The sequence below is a fragment of the Primulina eburnea genome, chromosome 1, assembly GCF_022965805.1.
Source record: "Primulina eburnea isolate SZY01 chromosome 1, ASM2296580v1, whole genome shotgun sequence".
Taxonomy (NCBI): domain Eukaryota; kingdom Viridiplantae; phylum Streptophyta; class Magnoliopsida; order Lamiales; family Gesneriaceae; genus Primulina; species Primulina eburnea.
Window position 1 is genome coordinate 12,904,618 of NC_133101.1, and position 17,365 is coordinate 12,921,982.

Genomic DNA, 17,365 nt, shown 5'->3' on the forward strand with positions numbered 1-17,365 from the left:
ATATACATATTATTTTATTTTATGTCATATAATTGATATTATGAAAGTTTGATGATTGGTATTGGTGGCACATTTTATAAAGCTAAAAAAAAATTGACCATTATCTCGTTCAATCTTCAAAAGTATTTATTGATCTTCATGATGTTTTTGGAAAAGGTTAAAAACCTCGAGCAAGAAATCTTGGATGCGAGTGAATTTACTCTTACCAAATACTCAAGTTGGATAAACATAAAAGATAAATGTCTTTCTTTCTTTAAAGTGTGATAATGGATGACATTGAAGCTATTTCTAAAAGTTGAACTATTGAAAACTTATATTTATCTATTTATAATAGCTAGTTTTGAAATTTTAAATTATGATTATAAAAAGTCAAAATATTTTATTTAAACAAAATTAAAATTTAAAATTGAACATCCAAAGGTTCGCGACGGTATTGAAAAAGCCGTCGCTATATTAAACGGTGATGTTTTTTAAGAAACCGCCATTTAAGAAGCGACGGTTTGTAACCATAAAATGCATAAAAAAAACTACTACGCAAAAATTAAAATTATGTAGTAAATTTTCGGGGAAAAAAAAATTAAAACCTGATTTGTGCGAAGATATGCAGTTCCACGTCATGCTGGAAGATCGTACCGACGAGCAAATCTACGAAATAAATACGAAAAAATGTTAGTACAAAATTAAAAAATCGAAACTTCGAAACATTGATAGAGTTTAACTACTACTAGAGATAGACGAAAAATCGTTTAAGAGAAAATGTCTGCGAACCTCGGAATATATAGAATTATAGCGACGGTTTTATATATAGCCACGGTTCAACCAAAACCGTCGCTATAATAGCGACAGTTTTGATAAAAACCGTCGCCGATCTAGAACGGCGACAGTTTTTGCAAAACTGTCGCCATAATAGCGACGGTTTTGAAAAACTGTCGCCGTTGCATAACTGTCGCTATTATGGCGACAGTTTTTCAAAACCGTCGCCGATCTAGATCGGCGACGGTTTTATTAAAACCGTCGCTATTATAGCGAGGGTTTGAACTTTTTAATAAAAATGTCGCTTGTCAAATTAAGAGACAGTTTCCTAAAACTGGCGCTACAAAATAACGACGGGTAAAATACAAGACTGTCGCATAATGCGACGGGTAAAAAACCTGTCGCACAAAATAACGACGGGTTTATCAAAGTCGCAATATTAGCGACAGTTTATGAAAAATCGTCGTATTTTAGCGACGGTTTTATTTAAAACCGTCGCTATATAGCTAGCTAGCTACTTTAAGAGTTCCTTCCTTGTCATGGCATATCGATTAAATTAATGATCCATCCTTTACCATAAAAAACATTGGGTTTAGCGATGATTTTATATTCCATCATTAAATCTATTGATCCACCGTCATTGATTTATTGCGACGATATTACTAAAAAAGTCGTCAAATTCACGATAATATACAAAAAATCGTCGTTAATCTAACGACGATGTTCATGGTAAGAACCGTCGCAATTAGCGACACTATTATGAAAATAAAACCGGCTTATATTAAACTATTGTGAAAGGTTTAATGACCGTTTGAATTAAAATCATCGTTATTTATCAACTTTTAATTAAAAACCATCGCAAGATTAGAGATGAAATTTAATAAACCGTCAGCTAATTTTGTGCTTTTTTTAATAACTAAATTGTCGTTATTAATAAATTTTTTCTAAATTAATTATTTTTTTATAAAATATTTTAAAATAATTAATCTATATTTAATGCTAAAATATTTTTTTACTAAATCCGTCATTAAGTATCGGAGATTTTAAGAAATCCTTCACAAAATTTCGTATAAAATTAAAATTTTGAATTTTCTACGTAAACAAACAATTAAATTCTGTCACTATTTATAGACGAAAATTATATCTTGAAGAAAAGTTATGCTTATTTATAGAATACAAGTCTAGGAATTTAGAAGAAGTTAGGTGTATTTTATTTTTTTTAAAAAAAATCAATGAAAATAATTTAAAAATTTATCGTATTTTCATATACTTATGACTTAATTTCACTCAAAGAAGATAGGAGATGATGTTAATTCTTTAGGAATTAAAAACATTTATAAAAATAATGCATGATTGCCCACAATATAACTCCAATTTTAAACTTATTTTTATGTGATTAATTGTTAGAATTAGTAAGTATATGTGTTTGAATAATTATTTAAAATTATTGATGTGACGTAATGAATATATTAAAACTTAAATAAATTATTATTATATTGAAAATATTTATATCATTTGAGATACTTCTTTACCATTGCATTTTATATTTTTGTTTCCAAATTTTAAAAAATAAATATAAATATTAAACTTGACATTGTGTTGAACTTAATCCATTCTCCATAAGTTGAAGACGATGATCATCATCCTTCATGCACTTGACTTTTTATTTATCTTCCCTAAAACTGAAAAAGGATGGTGTACGAAAGATTAATTAGTGAGGTGGGTGTTGAAAATTGTTCAAAATTATTAAAAATAGAAATGTCAAAAGACAATTGTAAAAAGAGAAAAAGCAGAGGAGAGAATAGAATTAATAGTAAAAAGAGAACAGACTATTCTATTCTATTTTTGTCTTCTTTCAAAAGTTTGTGACAAAATTCAAATGTCACGATGATTATATTTTGAATGTTGAAAAGGTATTTCAGTATCTAAAAATAATGAAGAAAACATAAGATAACAAGCAACTAAATATTTCTATATCAAATCTCTCCAACTATCAAATTTTTGAAATATAATTTTCATGTTATGTGGTATTTTCAGTTTTGTTATACGAAGAATCCTATTTGCATTGGAAAACTCGATACCAATTTTATAGAGGTATGGCTTTAAGGGCAATAGATTATTTTTGTGGTTCAAGACATTATCCACTTTATATATTTTTTAAATTATTTTTCTGCATTAAATGTTAAGAGTTTTTCTCAACAAAATCATATTTCCACACATCCATGAACATGAGAAACATTAATATGCAGAAGCGGATCTAGCGTTACCTCCGTCTATCGAATAATTTGTAAGTATTTTGTTTTCTTCGTATTGAAGCCTTCTAAGCACTCCAATTCTCTGTAGATGGTGTATTTTTGTTCTTCTGAGGTGTGTGCTTAGGGACCTCAATCACTGCTATTTATAAGCATTTCTCATACAATCAATGAGTTGATCGAGGGCTCGAGAGTCAAAAGAAGAGGCGCATGTGTGTCTCAATTTTCTAAAGTTGAGGCGACGTATTGTCAAAAAATACAGGGTTCTGGTCGTCGTTATTTCCTACACGTTTGCTCTTCTTTTGATTTTTTCTTACATTAAATGCTTAAAAATTCCCAAGGTGCTTGGATTTCAAGGTTAAAGCCATGGAGACGGCCCTGCTTCACTTTCTTTGAAGAGCAAGGCTAACTCCATATTTCTAAATCTCTCCAAAATTTAGAATTCTCTCTCAAAAACCTTGATTGACACTAATCCTAGATAACACTATATGATACATGTCAAAAACACATATAAATTGGGACGCAAGAAAACACAAAAATGGCCACGTAAAATTTATCCAACAAATGACAGATTACCGTGGGGATAATTTAGCAAGGGAAAATAAAAGAAATTCATATTTAGTTAATTTTTGCTTCTACTATACCATCACAAGGCACTAATGGAATGATTAGCCAATGATCTTAGAATACGATAAAGATCATAATTCAAAACAAACATAGAACAAACCAAGACAAATTCGTAGACCCGAATATATCAAACAAGAAGTAAAAAAAAAAAAGTAAAGAAAAGGTTTTTGAAGCCATACTGATACCCCAGGGATGAGCCCATCAAGATCTGGCCCAAACTCCTGGCACATATCTAAGGCCCACAGGTTAAGGCCCACAGGTGACCCAGGTATTCTCTTATAAATACCAGGTTCGAGTGTTCAGTTTATTCATTCACTATATTGTTTTCAGCAGCGCCCTTAGCTGCTACCCTCATATATCCTCAGTCACTGACTTGAGCGTCGGAGGGGCTACGCCAGGACACCCTCCTGGCCCTCTTCTAACGATCCTATTTGTGATTTTCAGGCCCAGGGTGATTTCAAAGCCCATGTCTGAACTAGTGACGCTTGCATGGATTGGACCCTAAATTTCCCGTGAGTATCACTTGGCGTCGTCTGTGGGAATACTTGAGTTGAGACGTAGAGATGGTAGGCAGGAGAGGAAGTAGAAGAGCTACCTCAGCATCATCGCGTCCTCAGGGGAGACCCGAACAGTCTCATGTTTAGACAAGACATGAACAACCGCATCTGGAGACGAGACAGGAACAACCTCGTCAAGAGACAAGAACTGAGCAGCCCCGTCACGAGACGAGGGTTGAGCAAACCCGTCCTAATGAGAAAGTGGGAAACTTGACCTTGGAACAGTTGGGCCAATTCATCACCCGTACAGTGGATGAGGCCATGAGGAGGAACCAAGAGTCCATGGGTGCTGGGGAACAGGCCCCCCGTCAGGAGCGTGAGGAAAATGTTGAAGTCCACCACAGTAGGGTGGAGGAGACACAACCCATACAAAGTGGAGAGATTAGTGAGATGGGGGAGATGTAGAAGGAGATACGGAGGTTGAGGGAGTAGGTAGGGAGTAGGGTGCCGGTACCCAAGAGAGGGAGCCCTTTTTCACTAGCCATATTGGAGGAAGGGCTTCCTCCGAATTTTCGACAGTCAAACATTGGAGAGTATGACGGACATACGGACCCCGAGGAACACTTGGGGAGATTTGAAAATGCGGCGTTGTTGCATCAATACTCAGGTGCAGGGTGTTTCTGGGCACGTTGGTGAGGTCAGCACAGCAATGGTTTAATACCCTGCAGCCCAACTCCATACAGTCTTTCGAGGATTTTGCTACAGCTTTCTTGCACCGATTTGCCAGCAGCAAGAGGCACCAGAAAAATTATCTGAGCCTGTTTGTGATGAAGCAGGAGGAGGCAGAAACTTTGCGAGAATTTGTCCAGCGCTTCAACAGTGCAGCGCTAGAAATACCAGTGGCTACTCCGGACATAATGATAAGTGCCTTTACACAAGGACTGAGGGGAGGAGATTTTTTTAAGTCGCTGGTCAAGAAGCCTCCATCAAGCTATGATGATTTGTTGGCTCGAGCTGAGAAATATGTAAACTTGGAGGATGCTCAACGGTACAGAAGGATGGAAAACCGGCCCGGAAGAAGTAGGGTGGAGGGAGCCGAGAGAGGTGGAAAGAAGAGGGGTGCAGGGGATAGAGATGAGGACAAAACCAGAGGTAGAGGACAATTCTCATCACATGTTCCTCTAAATAGGAGTCGGGATAAGGTGATGGAAGTGAGGGAGTCGGGGGAGAAGTCAGAGAGGGTTGAAAGCAGTGCTCGGCCTCCGTCGTGGGGTAGACAATAAGGGTCCTCGTCCGGGAGTCGAGGCCCTCCATGGATACATCCGAGGATACATCCGAGGCTCGAAGAGCTGAGATCTCGCCTGTCTTCTAGGCGAGGTCGAGGCCCTCCATGGATACATCCGAGGATCGAAGAGCCGAGGAGAGAGGGTCGAGGTCAGGATGTCTCTCGGGAGCCCACTGAACCGAGGAGGGGAGCGAATGAGGACAACCACCCCACGAGAGGGATGATTCATATGATCTCAGGGGGTGCTACTGATGGGGATTCCGGGCGATCACGGAAGGCGCATGGGAGGAGGTTGGAGAATTTCGAAATATCGAGGAGTGCAAACTTACCCCAGGATCCTGTCATCAGTTTTGGACCGGATGACCTCCGAGGCGTTGTGGCTCCTCATAACGATGCCTTGGTGGTAACAGCCACCGTTGCCAATTATGATGTGGCACGAATTTTTATTGATAATGGAAGCTTTGTTAATATCCTGTTTAAGAGCACTCTGGATCAGATGAAGGTGGAAGCATTTGAGTTTGAGTCAATCTCCACTCCTCTATATGGATTTGCAGGACATGCCATCCTGTCGCTCGGCCAAATTGTCCTTCCTCTATCTTTGGGACATGAGCCTCGGCGGGTAACAAATATGACGACATTTACTTTAGTGGACACCCCATCCTCTTATAATGGAATTCTAGGGCGACCAGCCTTAAAGGATTTCAGAGATGTAGCGTCCACCTATCATCAGAAGTTGAAGTTTCCTGTAGGGAAGGAGGTTGGAGTCTTGTGCGGGGACCAGAGGGTCGCACGTCGATGTTATGAAGCGATAGTGAAAGAAGAGGGGAAGAGGGCATGTGTGGAGGTTAATATGATTAGAAGGGGGCAAAGCGGGTTGCCCGTAGTAGTGAGGGAAGTTCATGAGGTGATGGATGAGAAGCCGGAGATCGTGACATTGGGTCCCGACAAGAAGACGCTAAGAATAGCCCTGACCTTGACCCAGAGGTAAGGGAAAAACTTATTACTTGTTTACAAGCTAATATCAACAGGTTCGCTTTGTCAGCCCAAGAACTCACAGGGACGAGTCCAGATATAGCAGAACATCGGTTAAACATCTTACCGAATTCTCGTCCCGTGAAGCAGAAGAAAAGACACTTCGGGCCCGAGAAAGACATGGTTATAAAGAAGGAGGTGGGAGAGTTGCTCAGTGCTGGACACATTCGAGAGGTACAATTTCCATTTGGCTCTCGAAGTCGTTCTTGTTCCGAAAAGTTCAGGAAAATGGAGGATGTGTGTGGACTTCAGAGATCTCAACAAGGCATGTCCTAAAGATTGTTATCCTCTGCCTCGGATAGATCAGTTGGTGGACTCCACAGCCGGACATCAGTATTTGTGCATGCTAGACGCTTGATAAGTGCAATTTAATGTACTTTTATTACTTGTTTTTAACTTGGAATTTTGTGATTTTTGAGCAGGTTTTATTTGATATGTTGTTGTTTTTGTTATTGTAGTTTGGAAGCTTAGAAATGAGAGTTTGGAGTGATATAGTGATGAATTAGAAGGTGCAAAGGACAAAGAGACACGAAGCAAGAGCGCACCTGCGCTGCTTACAAGAGCGCACCCGCGCTAAATGTCGAGGCATGACCGCACCCGCGGTCATGCAAGCGCCGCACCCGCGGTGTCACCAATTGCACAGGAGAATTTCTGCCGAGAAGACACCGCACCCGCGGTACTACCATCACCGCACCTGCGGTCATGCACAGACAACTTCCGGAAATTGTGAAACTATGGTGTGCTGCGCATGGGACTTGAAGACTTTGGTGTTTTGCGTGCAATACTTGTTGAGGACTATAAAAAGCCTCCATTATTCATCATCTAGGGCATCTTGGGAGCAAAAGGAAAAGGTTGGAGGCTACAACAAAGAGATTAAAGATCAAGTTCATCCTTGGGAAAGTTCTTGCACATCTTTGGATAAAAGCTTCATTTGAACTCCAAAACTCTTGTTCTAAGTTCTTCTTTCTTTACTTTCATTTTTATTTACTATGTTTTGTTTAAGATTTGTGTGTTGTGTTATTTTTATTATGAACTAATTTTTATTTCTAGAGGAACGATGGATCAAAACTAGAAACCATGTGTGATGATTTATGATTTATGCTATATGAGATTTCCTTATTGTTCATTTGTATGTTTCCAATTTTAATGCTTTCAATTTATTGGCCATATCTTGAATGATGCTTATGTTTATAAATTATCACTTGGAAAAGGGAATTTATAAACAAGAAAGGGAAAAATACATCGATAGTATTTATATAGTTCGGGAGGACATATAGTGCTATTGAAGCCATTAAAAAACTTGAGTGCTTATTGTGTTATTTAATTATAGATTTTTGATGGGGACGTTACAATCTTTTGTTAGATAATTAGTATCTACTTAACACTCGGGAGAGGGAGTAGATGATTTTAGAATTCTTAGCTAATGAATAAGAAGGACAAATATAATATAGCTACACAAAATACACATGGTGGATAGTTGCGTGAAATCGGACCTCTAGATCTTTTATTCCATTGTTGTTCAACTCTGTTTGGTATTATAATTAAATTTATTTTCAATTCAGTTATTGATGCGAACAAATCTGTTATTTGATTATTCTAAATAAAATCAAGACTATTTTAATTACAAACATTAATATAAATTTAGAAATACATTCCTCGTGGGATCGACACTTATACTCAAAATTACATTTTACTATAACTTGACGTTGTGCACTTGCAAGCAATTAAGAAAACACGCAACAACGCTTATCAGGGGTACCATCAAATCCCCTTGACTGTGGAGGACCAGGATAAAGTGAGTTTCATCACCTCTGAAGGAACTTTCTTTTACGTGGTCATGCCCTTCGGACTCAAAAATGCCGGAGCCACGTATCAGCGATTGATGGATAAAGTCTTTTCTAAGCAGGTGGGGAGGAATGTGGAAGTGTATGTAGATGACATCATGGTAAAGTCTAAAGATTCAGCCCTGCTCATACCTGACTTAATGGAGACCTTTTCCACCCTCAAGTACTATGGGCTGAAGTTGAACCCTTAGAAGTGTATATTTGGAGTGAGGGGTGGGAAGTTTCTGGGCTATATGGTGACAGAGAGGGGGATTGAGACTAACCCTGAGAAAGTTCAAGCTATCCAAGATATGGTCGCTCCTCGGGGGCCCAAAGATGTTCAGCAGTTGACAGGGAGGATTGCTGCGCTGGCACGTTTTATCTCGAGGTCCGCCCACAGTAGCTTACCCTTCTTCCGGACCTTGCGAAAAGCAAAAAAATTTGAATGGGGGCCGGATTGCGAGAAGGCTTTCACAGAATTGAAGGAGTACCTGGCCGAGCTTCCCGTCCTGGCCAAACCGGCAACGGGTGAGCCTTTATGGGTATATTTATGTGCTACTGAAGGGGCTGTGAGTTCAGTCCTTGTTAAGCTGGATGGATCAGTTCAGAAGCCGGTGTACTATGTTTCGCATGCACTTAAAGGGGCAGAGATCCGATACTCAGGGTTGGAAAAATTGGCTTTGGCTTTGGTAATGACAGCAAGACGCTTGAGGCCCTACTTCCTATCCCATCCGATTGTGGTGCTCACTAACAGTCCATTGGGCAGAATCCTAACTCATTCGGATATGTCTGGCCGCTTGATCAAGTGGACTACTGAGCTAGGGGAGTATGACATCCAGTATGAGCCAAGAACATCTATTAAAGTACAAGCCTTAGCCGATTTTCTGGCCGAGACCGTGTATCTTGAAAATGAAGACCCTTGGAAGGTATATGTTGATGGTTCATCTTCTAGAGAGGGAAGCGGGGTGGGAGTGGTACTGATTTCACCAGCTGGGGAGGAAGTGAAGTTGGCAGTTAGGTTGGATTTTCGGGCATAAAACAATGAGGCAGAATACGAGGCTGTGTTGGCAGGACTGCGAGCAGCCAGAAACGTGGGAGCTACCCGGGTACTTATCTTTTCTGACTCACAGTTGGTAGCACAGCAGATGAAGGGAACGTATGATGTGAAAGATGAGAAACTTATTGAGTATGCTCAAGAGGTGGACATAGTCAGAGAGAAATTCACGGAGATCACATTTGAACAGATCCCCAGGAAAGAAAATGAAAAAGCAGACACTCTAGCCAAAATGGCTTGAACAATGGGAAGCTGGAAGACTAGAGATGTGGTATTTCAAATTGAACTCACACCTCAAACGAGTTCACCTGCAGTTGAACAGGAGGAGGAGGATTGGAGAACTGCTATACTTGATTACTTGAAGGAGAAAAAACTTCCTGCTGACCCTAGGGAGGCTCGTAAGTTGAAGATAAAATGTTCACACTATGTAATGGTAGGGGACGTGTTGTTTAGAACGTCTTTTGCAGGACCGCTCCTTCGGTGTTTGAGTTACTGAGAGGCTGATTATGTGCTCCGAGAAGTTCATGAGGGTGTTGTGGAAATCATTTGGGAGCTTATGCATTGGCGAGGAAGGTGCTCCTCGCCGGTCATTCTTTGCCCTCAGTGCTACATGATGCTCAAGAGTTAGTGAAGTCTTGTGATAGTTGTCAACGTCATGCGCGGTTGAATCACCGACCGGCCGCGATGATGAAGGCTGTCATGGCCGCCTGTCCCTTTGACCAGTGGGGAATGGATATTGTGGGACCTTTTCTTATAGCTCCTGCTCAGAAAAAATTCCTACTGGTAGCTGTTGATTATTTTTCAAAATGGGTGGAAGCAGAGCCTTTGGCCAGAATCACTGAGAATGACGTCCTGAAATTCTTGTGGAAGAGTATAGTATGCAGGTACGGGGTACCTAGGAGGCTGATATCTGATAATGGGAGACAATTCCAAGGGGCTAAAATTGAAGCTTGGCGTAAAGAAATGAAGATCCAACAGGTCTTTACCTCTGTAGCTTACCCGCAGTATAATGGCCAGGTGGAGGTGACTAATCGGACGCTGGTGCAGGGTCTGAAAGTTCGACTGGGCAAAGCTAAAGGCAATTGGGTGGATGAGCTACCAAGTGTCTTATGGGCATACCGAACCACTCCAAGAGAAGGAACCAAAGAAACTCCTTTCGGTTTGGTTTATGGTACTGAAGCAGTGATCCCGGCTGAGATCGGGTTGGAATCGGCGAGGGTGATGTTTTATGACGAGGACAATGGTGCGAGACGCGCTACTGACCTTGATCTGTTGGAGGGAAAGAGAGAGTCTGCCAGCATTCAACTGGAAGCTTATAAGAACCGCATTGCACAGTCTTATAATCGGAGAGTCGTGCAGAGAAACTTTCAGGTGGGTGATTTGGTCCTGAGGAAGGTGCAAGAAGAGCAGAGGGGAAAATTGGACCCAAAGTGGGAGGGTCCCTTCAAGGTGGTCGAGAGGCTGAGCTCTGGAGCCTATTACTTAGAGAATGCGCAAGGCAAAGCTTTGAAGAGGCCTTGGAATGCTTATCACCTTAGGAAGTATTATTCTTGATTCTGTCATCGATCTATTTTATTTCCTGAATTTTCCTATGTAATCCATTGGAATTCAACAAAATCAAGTTCTTCCTTTTAGTTCATGAATGTTGTTGTATTGTGAGAGTGATAAAATAATTTTATTTTTCTACTAAGGCATCGCCTAGTAGAGGAGCAGAGTGAAGAAGAAAAATTTTATTTTCCTACTAAGGTATCGCCTAGTAGAGGAGCAGAGGAGAAGAACATTTTTATTTTCTTACTAAGGCATCGCCTAGTAGAGGAGCAGAGTGAAGAAGAAAAATTTTATTTTCCTGCTAAGGTATCAGCTAGCAGAGGAGTTAGAGGTTGAGGGTGTTGAATTTTATTTGCCTGCTAAGGTATGACCTAGCAGAGGAATTAGAGTGTGGTAACGTTGATTTCTATTTTCCTGCTAAGGTACTACCTGGCAGAGGAGTTTGAGGTTGAGGGTGTTGATTTTTATTTGCCTGCTAAGGTATGACCTAGCAGAGGAGTTAGAGTGTGGTAACGTTGATTTCTATTTTCCTGCTAAGGTACTACCTGGCAGAGGAGTTAGAGGGTGGAGGTGATGAACTTTATTTTCCTGCTCAGGTGTCACCAAGCAGAGGAGTTAGAGTGTGGTGATGTTGATTTTTATTTTCCTGCTTTGGTGTCACCTAGCAGAGGAGTTAGAGGGTGGTGAGGTTGAATTTTGATTTCCTGCTAAGGTCCTACCTGGCAGAGGAGTTAGAGGGTGGAGGTGATGAATTTTTATTTTCCTGCTGAGGTATTATCTAGCAGAGGAGTTAGAGGGTGAAGGTGTTGGTTTTTATTTTCCTGCTCAGGTGTCGACTAGCAGAGGAGTTAGAGCGTGGTGACGTTAATTTTTATTTTCCTGCTGAGGTATTATCTAGCAGAGGAGTTAGAGGGTGAAGGTGTTGATTTTTATTTTCCTGCTCAGGTGTCGCCTAGCAGAGGAGTTAGAGCGTGGTGACGTTGATTTTTATTTTCCTGCTGAGGTATTGCCTAGCAGAGGAGTTAGAGGGTGAAGGTGTTGATTTTTATTTTCCTGCTGAGGTATTACCTAGCAGAGGAGTTAGAGGGTGAAGGTGTTGATTTTTATTTTCCTGCTCAGGTGTCACCTAGCAGAGGAGTTAGAGCGTGGTGACGTTGATTTTTATTTTCCTGCTCAGGTGTTACCTAGCAGAGGAGTTAGAGGGTGAGGATGTTGATTTTATTTGCCTGCTAAGGTATCACCTAGCAGAGGAGTTAGGGTGTAGTGACGTGAAATTTTATTTTCCTGCTAAGGTGTCACCTAGCAAAGGAGTTAGAGGGTGGGGATTTTATTTGCCCTAGCGGGTTAATAATATCAGATATAAACTCGGAATAAATCATAAATGTGAATGCAAAATACTCAATGTTGCGTAAAAGGAGTTCGTACATGCCGAAAGTGTGCAAAAGGAAATAACCAAATGTAAACGTCGCAAAATTCGCATAGTTCTACGGAAAGTAAAGCAATGCAGAAAATAGCATAAATAAAGGAGTTCGATCTAAGAATCAGGGGGGAGACTCGATATGAAGCCCTCCAGGTCGATGAAGTCAGTAGGGGCGTCTGGCGGAGGATAGCCCTGAGTCTTGAAGAGGTCGATTGCACCCTCGAAACCCACTCTCAAGTAGTGAAAAGCTTTCGGACCACAGATCTCGACAAATTCTTCGGATTTGAGAAATTCCTCTTTGAATGAGGAGGCTTCTGCAACATGTCGTGCCTTGGCGTCTTTAAGCTCAGCCTGTGAATTCTTTAATTATTTCTTCAGCTTCTGGATCTCTTTAGCTTGATACTCTATCAGCCGCTGAGACTCCTGCTTCTGTTTCGAGAGCTCGCCGTACTCGATCTGGGACTCCGACAATTGAGCTTGAGACTCCGAAAGCCCATTAGCATGCGTCACTTTCATCTCGTCAATAGTAGTCTGGAGCCGTTCGCGGAGAGGCTCGCTCTCGCGTGATTCTTGGTAGGCGTCAGATCGAGTGGCCTTAACACGCTCAGCCACCTCTCCGACGTACATCATGCCCTGCGTAAGTAGATAAGGGTGAAAAGACGACAAGAAAATCAAACACATATTAGACAACAATCTAAAGACTAGGAGGAGAAGCATATCTCAGTGACACTGGTGCATGCCCGGCGAAGGAGTGCAGACAACCCCAGTGAACTCATGAACGTTGCATCTGCCTTGGAGGGAAGCTGGTACATTATCTTCTGAGCCAATTGAGTAGGACCCCGCCCCACGATGGCCGTATCCGAGGTATATAGAGGATGTACCCCCGGCTCAGGGGGAGGCCCCTCATCTGACTCGGACCCCTCTGGAGAAGAAACCGATATGATAGAAATCTCAGAAATCTTGCGCTTGACATGCTGTGGGGCTGACGGGCTAAGATCAGTTGATGCCTTTTGCTTACCAGACGGAGGAGGGGACTTGGCGCGAGGAGGTGGAGAGGATGCTCGCTTTGGGGCGGAAGAAGAGGAGCCTGCCTTCTTCTTCTTCGCAGCAATAGGGGAGCAAGGGGAGCTGGCAGGCTTCTTTCCAGTAGTAGAGCAGGAATCTGTTTTCTTTTTCTCAGCAGCAGAACAATCTCCCTTTGGGCCCATCGTGACTACTGGGGTAACGGACTTCTGGGAAGCTGATGAGGAACCCACGGCCTTTGTCTTGGAAAGTTCACGGAGAAATAGGGCGTTCATGACTCTAGTACCTGCAAGCAGAGACAATGAACCAGATAAGAACGTTTATTAAGTAACATAATAAACAAAAGAAAAACAAGAAGTATGAAAAGATGAGAATATCTACCAGCATTCTCCTTCAGCTTAATTTTAGCGGGACTTAACCCGGCATGACATAGGAGATCCTCATATAGAAGTTTGGGAATGTTAAAGCATCGATTTCCTAGTACACTCATTATCTTCAGGTACTCCTCATCTTTCTTATAACCCTTGGAAAGATCGGGCTTGGTAAAAGTGGGATACCAATCTGTGAAGCAAGTCAATTCTTTGGGTGGCTGGACAAAGAGGAAGTATTTTTTCCAATCCTTCACGTGACTGGGGGCTCCATCGAAAAGTTTGTGGCTAGACCGGGAGGTTACATAGAAAGGTCCATCTTTTGATCTAGACAAAACTAAGAAGTAGGAAAAGTGGTGCAATTCAAAGGGAGGTCTAGGGCCCTGAATAACACAACGAAACAGCTTATCAAACGGAAGGCATTGGGCGTGAGTAAACCTAAGTGCACCTGATAGTACTTGCTTAATTCTTGAAAGAAATCACACAAGGGGAAACGAAGACCTGCATCAAAATGATGCTGAAAAAAGGTATAATAGCCCTTAGGGGCAAGATAAGGTCGGTCATCTGGGCCAGGAATGATTATCTGGTGGGAGGAAGGAATGTGCCACATAGTGCTAATTTTCGACTCACTACCAGGAGGAATGTGGGAGGACAAATGACCGTACCATAAGTTATCTGCCTCAGATATGTTCATTCGTTGGGTCACGTGACGAACTTCCTTACCCGGACGACTATGAGTAGTGACTTCCTCCTCATGGGAATCAGGGATAAACTCAGGATCAGTTATGGAAATCCTACCCTGGCTAGACTCACTAGACCCGCTAGATCTTTCAAAATCACTCGAAGAACCAGAATCGGAATCGGAAGAAGACATAATTATTAAGGCTAATCAAACAGGTAAACGAGAGAACTGACCCGGGTAAGACGTGGAAATAATACTCAAAGCAATAGAATCGTAGGGATGGGCGAGCGTGCGGAGGACCCAGGCGGGCGTGGGCAGGGCTCGGCGGGGCGAGCGTGTGTATGGGCGGGCTGATGCACGAGGGTGGCGAGGTGATGGGGCGCGACGGGCGGAGATGCGCACGGGGGAGAGCTCGTGCTTGGGCGAGCAGGCGGATGGGCGAGCCGGCGAGCGTGGGCAGGGCTCGGCTGGGGCGAGCTCGCGCTTGGGCGAGCAAGCGGATGGGCAAGCATTGGCTGGGGTGAGCAGGCGGATGGGGTAGCAGGCTTGGGCGAGCGGGCGTGTATGGGCGAGCCTGCGGATGGGCGAGCGCTGGCTGGGGTGAGTTCGCGCTTGGGCGAGCAGGCGGATGGGCGAGCACGGGCTGGGGCGAGTAGGCGGATGGGCGAGCGGGCGTGTATGGGCGAGCCTGCGGATGGGCGAGCGGTGGCTGGGGCGAGCTCGCGCTTGGGCGAGCAGGCGGATGGGCGAGCACTGGCTGGGGCAAGCAGGCGGATGGGCGAGCAGGCTTGGGCGAGCCTGCGGATGGGCGAGCGTTGGATGGGGCGAGCTCGCGCTTGGGCGAGCAGGCGGATGGGCGCGGGGGCGAGCGGAAGCTTAGGCGAGCGTGGCAGGGGCGCTCGGCGAGGCGCTGGCGAGCGTGCGCACTGAACTGCTGGGAGAGGCGGAGGATAGGGCGAGCCTGCGCTCTGGACTGTCGGCAGGGCAGTGGCTTGCGCGCGGAGGGCAGGGGCGCGCCGGGTTGTCGTGCGCGTGAGCTAGCTGGGGCTCGACGTGGGCTTGGGCATGCGTTGGGTTCAGGCGACGCGGTGACCAGGGCACGCGTGAAGGTGGCAACGAGATGGTTAGGAAACGGGAAAGAGCTAGTGATACCCCAGGGATGAGCCCATCAAGATCTGACCCAAACTCCTGGCCCATATCTAAGGCCCACAGGTTAAGGCCCACAGGTGACCCATGTATTCTCCTATAAATACCAGGTTCGAGTGTTCAGTTTATTCATTCACTATATTGTTTTCAGCAGCGTCCTTAGCTGCTACCCTCATATATCCTCAGTCACTGACTTGAGCGTCGGAGGGGCTACGCCAGGACACCCTCCTGGCCCCCTTCTAACGATCCTATTTGTGATTTTCAGGCTCAGGGTGATTTCAAAGCCCACGTCTGAACTAGTGACGCTTGCGTGGATCGGACCCTAGATTTCCCGTGAGTATCACATACCTTTTCAAACTACGCAATTTCTCATTCCTTTCCCTAGAAAAAATAATTTTGAAACATTGAGTTGGCTTTATTTATATATAATATCGCATGAATAATACAAAAAAAAAGACTAGTGATGAAAATAAATATATCACGCGTAATGGGTTTCTTTCTCAAAAGATCATGTAGAATAGCTTCACCACATTATGATAATTAAGTATCATCAAACTAACCACTTTTGCAGATCAGGTCCTAATAGATCATACCTAGCAGTAATTAATTGAGATAAAAATTGCTAGATGAGACAAGTAAAATATTATTAAAATTTAGACACATCACAAACCTGATAAAGTTTTTTTTGTGTCAAGTATGACTTAATTTGTCGCTGTAAATTAAAAAAAAAAAAGATCACTTTATTAGAATTCATCAAGCAAATAATAATATAAGAAAGATTACCTACCTACCTTATGAATTCATAAAGAACAGTGCACATTACGGAAATCTGGCAACCGAACACAACCACTGAAACAAGCAAGGAAAGTAACATTGCGAAAATGTTAGGTCAATGTCCATAAACATTAGGACAAATAAAACGATCTTACTGTTTGTTAAGGTATTTAGTTAATGTGCATCGTTGTCAGTTTGGCACCAATCACATATAAAAGGGAAAATGGAACGGAATTTATCTTACCAGCAAGATAAGGAAACTGATAAACCTCATCAACTCTAAAAACACAAGATCAGCCATCAAAACAAATGGCAATATAATAACTATTTCGAAAATTAATAAAACAGGCATAAATTACCGTCGTCGATCAGGGGCACGGCCATTATATTTCCTCGCGCCTTGTCTGTTTCGTGATAGAATCCTACGAGCACAAGTCCTGAAAACAGATGATCAATTAGTTTTTAAAACAGATGAATTAGTTGTTGTTGTTGCTGAGAGCGAAGAAGACTATGAACAATTCGCACCTAATAATCGGAGACATTTTTGCGTAATTGATGATTATTCAACGTATGTCTGACCTTTTAGTTTCTTGCGGAATGGAGGAGGAGTACTCATCATATTAATATATATTGGTAATCATCATTTGACCAAAAATAATCTTTTTGTGTATCTTTATCTATATATATATTTTATGTTAAAATTATATATATATTTTTTAAAAAATCCTTATCTTAGATCATCTCTTTATATCTCAAATTAGTAGGTACAACACGATTATTTATTTATGATTATAAAGTTAAAAAAAAACTATCTTGTTATGTTTGTCTATCTATATCTATATTTTATGTAAAAATTATATATTAAAAAATAAAATAATATTAAATGTATAATCAAGGTATCTTATAACTATATTTATAACAATTATATCGTGAGATTTTGTATCCAATGTATCATTAGATTTGATAAATAAACTTTTTGAATTGAATTTTTATGGTACAAGAATAGTTGTATAATTTTCATTATACCTGTAACATTAGTCTAAAAAACATATTCTCTCACCTTTATCTTTTCATAAATTAT

General features: G+C 42.0%; 2 protein-coding genes across 2 annotated transcripts; one reads left to right on the plus strand and one right to left on the minus strand.

Moving 5' to 3' along the window:
* Positions 1 to 5,634: 5,634 nt before the first annotated feature.
* Positions 5,635 to 8,481, plus strand: LOC140804431 (uncharacterized). The gene is made up of 3 exons (XM_073160462.1): positions 5,635 to 6,398; positions 6,443 to 6,711; positions 8,168 to 8,481. Exons 1-3 carry the CDS (start codon positions 5,635 to 5,637, stop codon positions 8,479 to 8,481), a joined length of 1,347 nt encoding a protein of 448 aa, XP_073016563.1.
* Positions 8,482 to 12,992: 4,511 nt separating this feature from the next.
* LOC140811437 (uncharacterized) lies at positions 12,993 to 14,548 on the minus strand. Its single transcript, XM_073169325.1, has 2 exons — positions 13,696 to 14,548; positions 12,993 to 13,600 (listed from the first exon to the last, which is right to left on the minus strand). The coding sequence occupies exons 1-2, from the start codon at positions 13,802 to 13,804 to the stop codon at positions 12,993 to 12,995; spliced, it is 717 nt and encodes a 238-aa protein (XP_073025426.1). The 5' UTR covers positions 13,805 to 14,548.
* Positions 14,549 to 17,365: the final 2,817 nt, after the last annotated feature.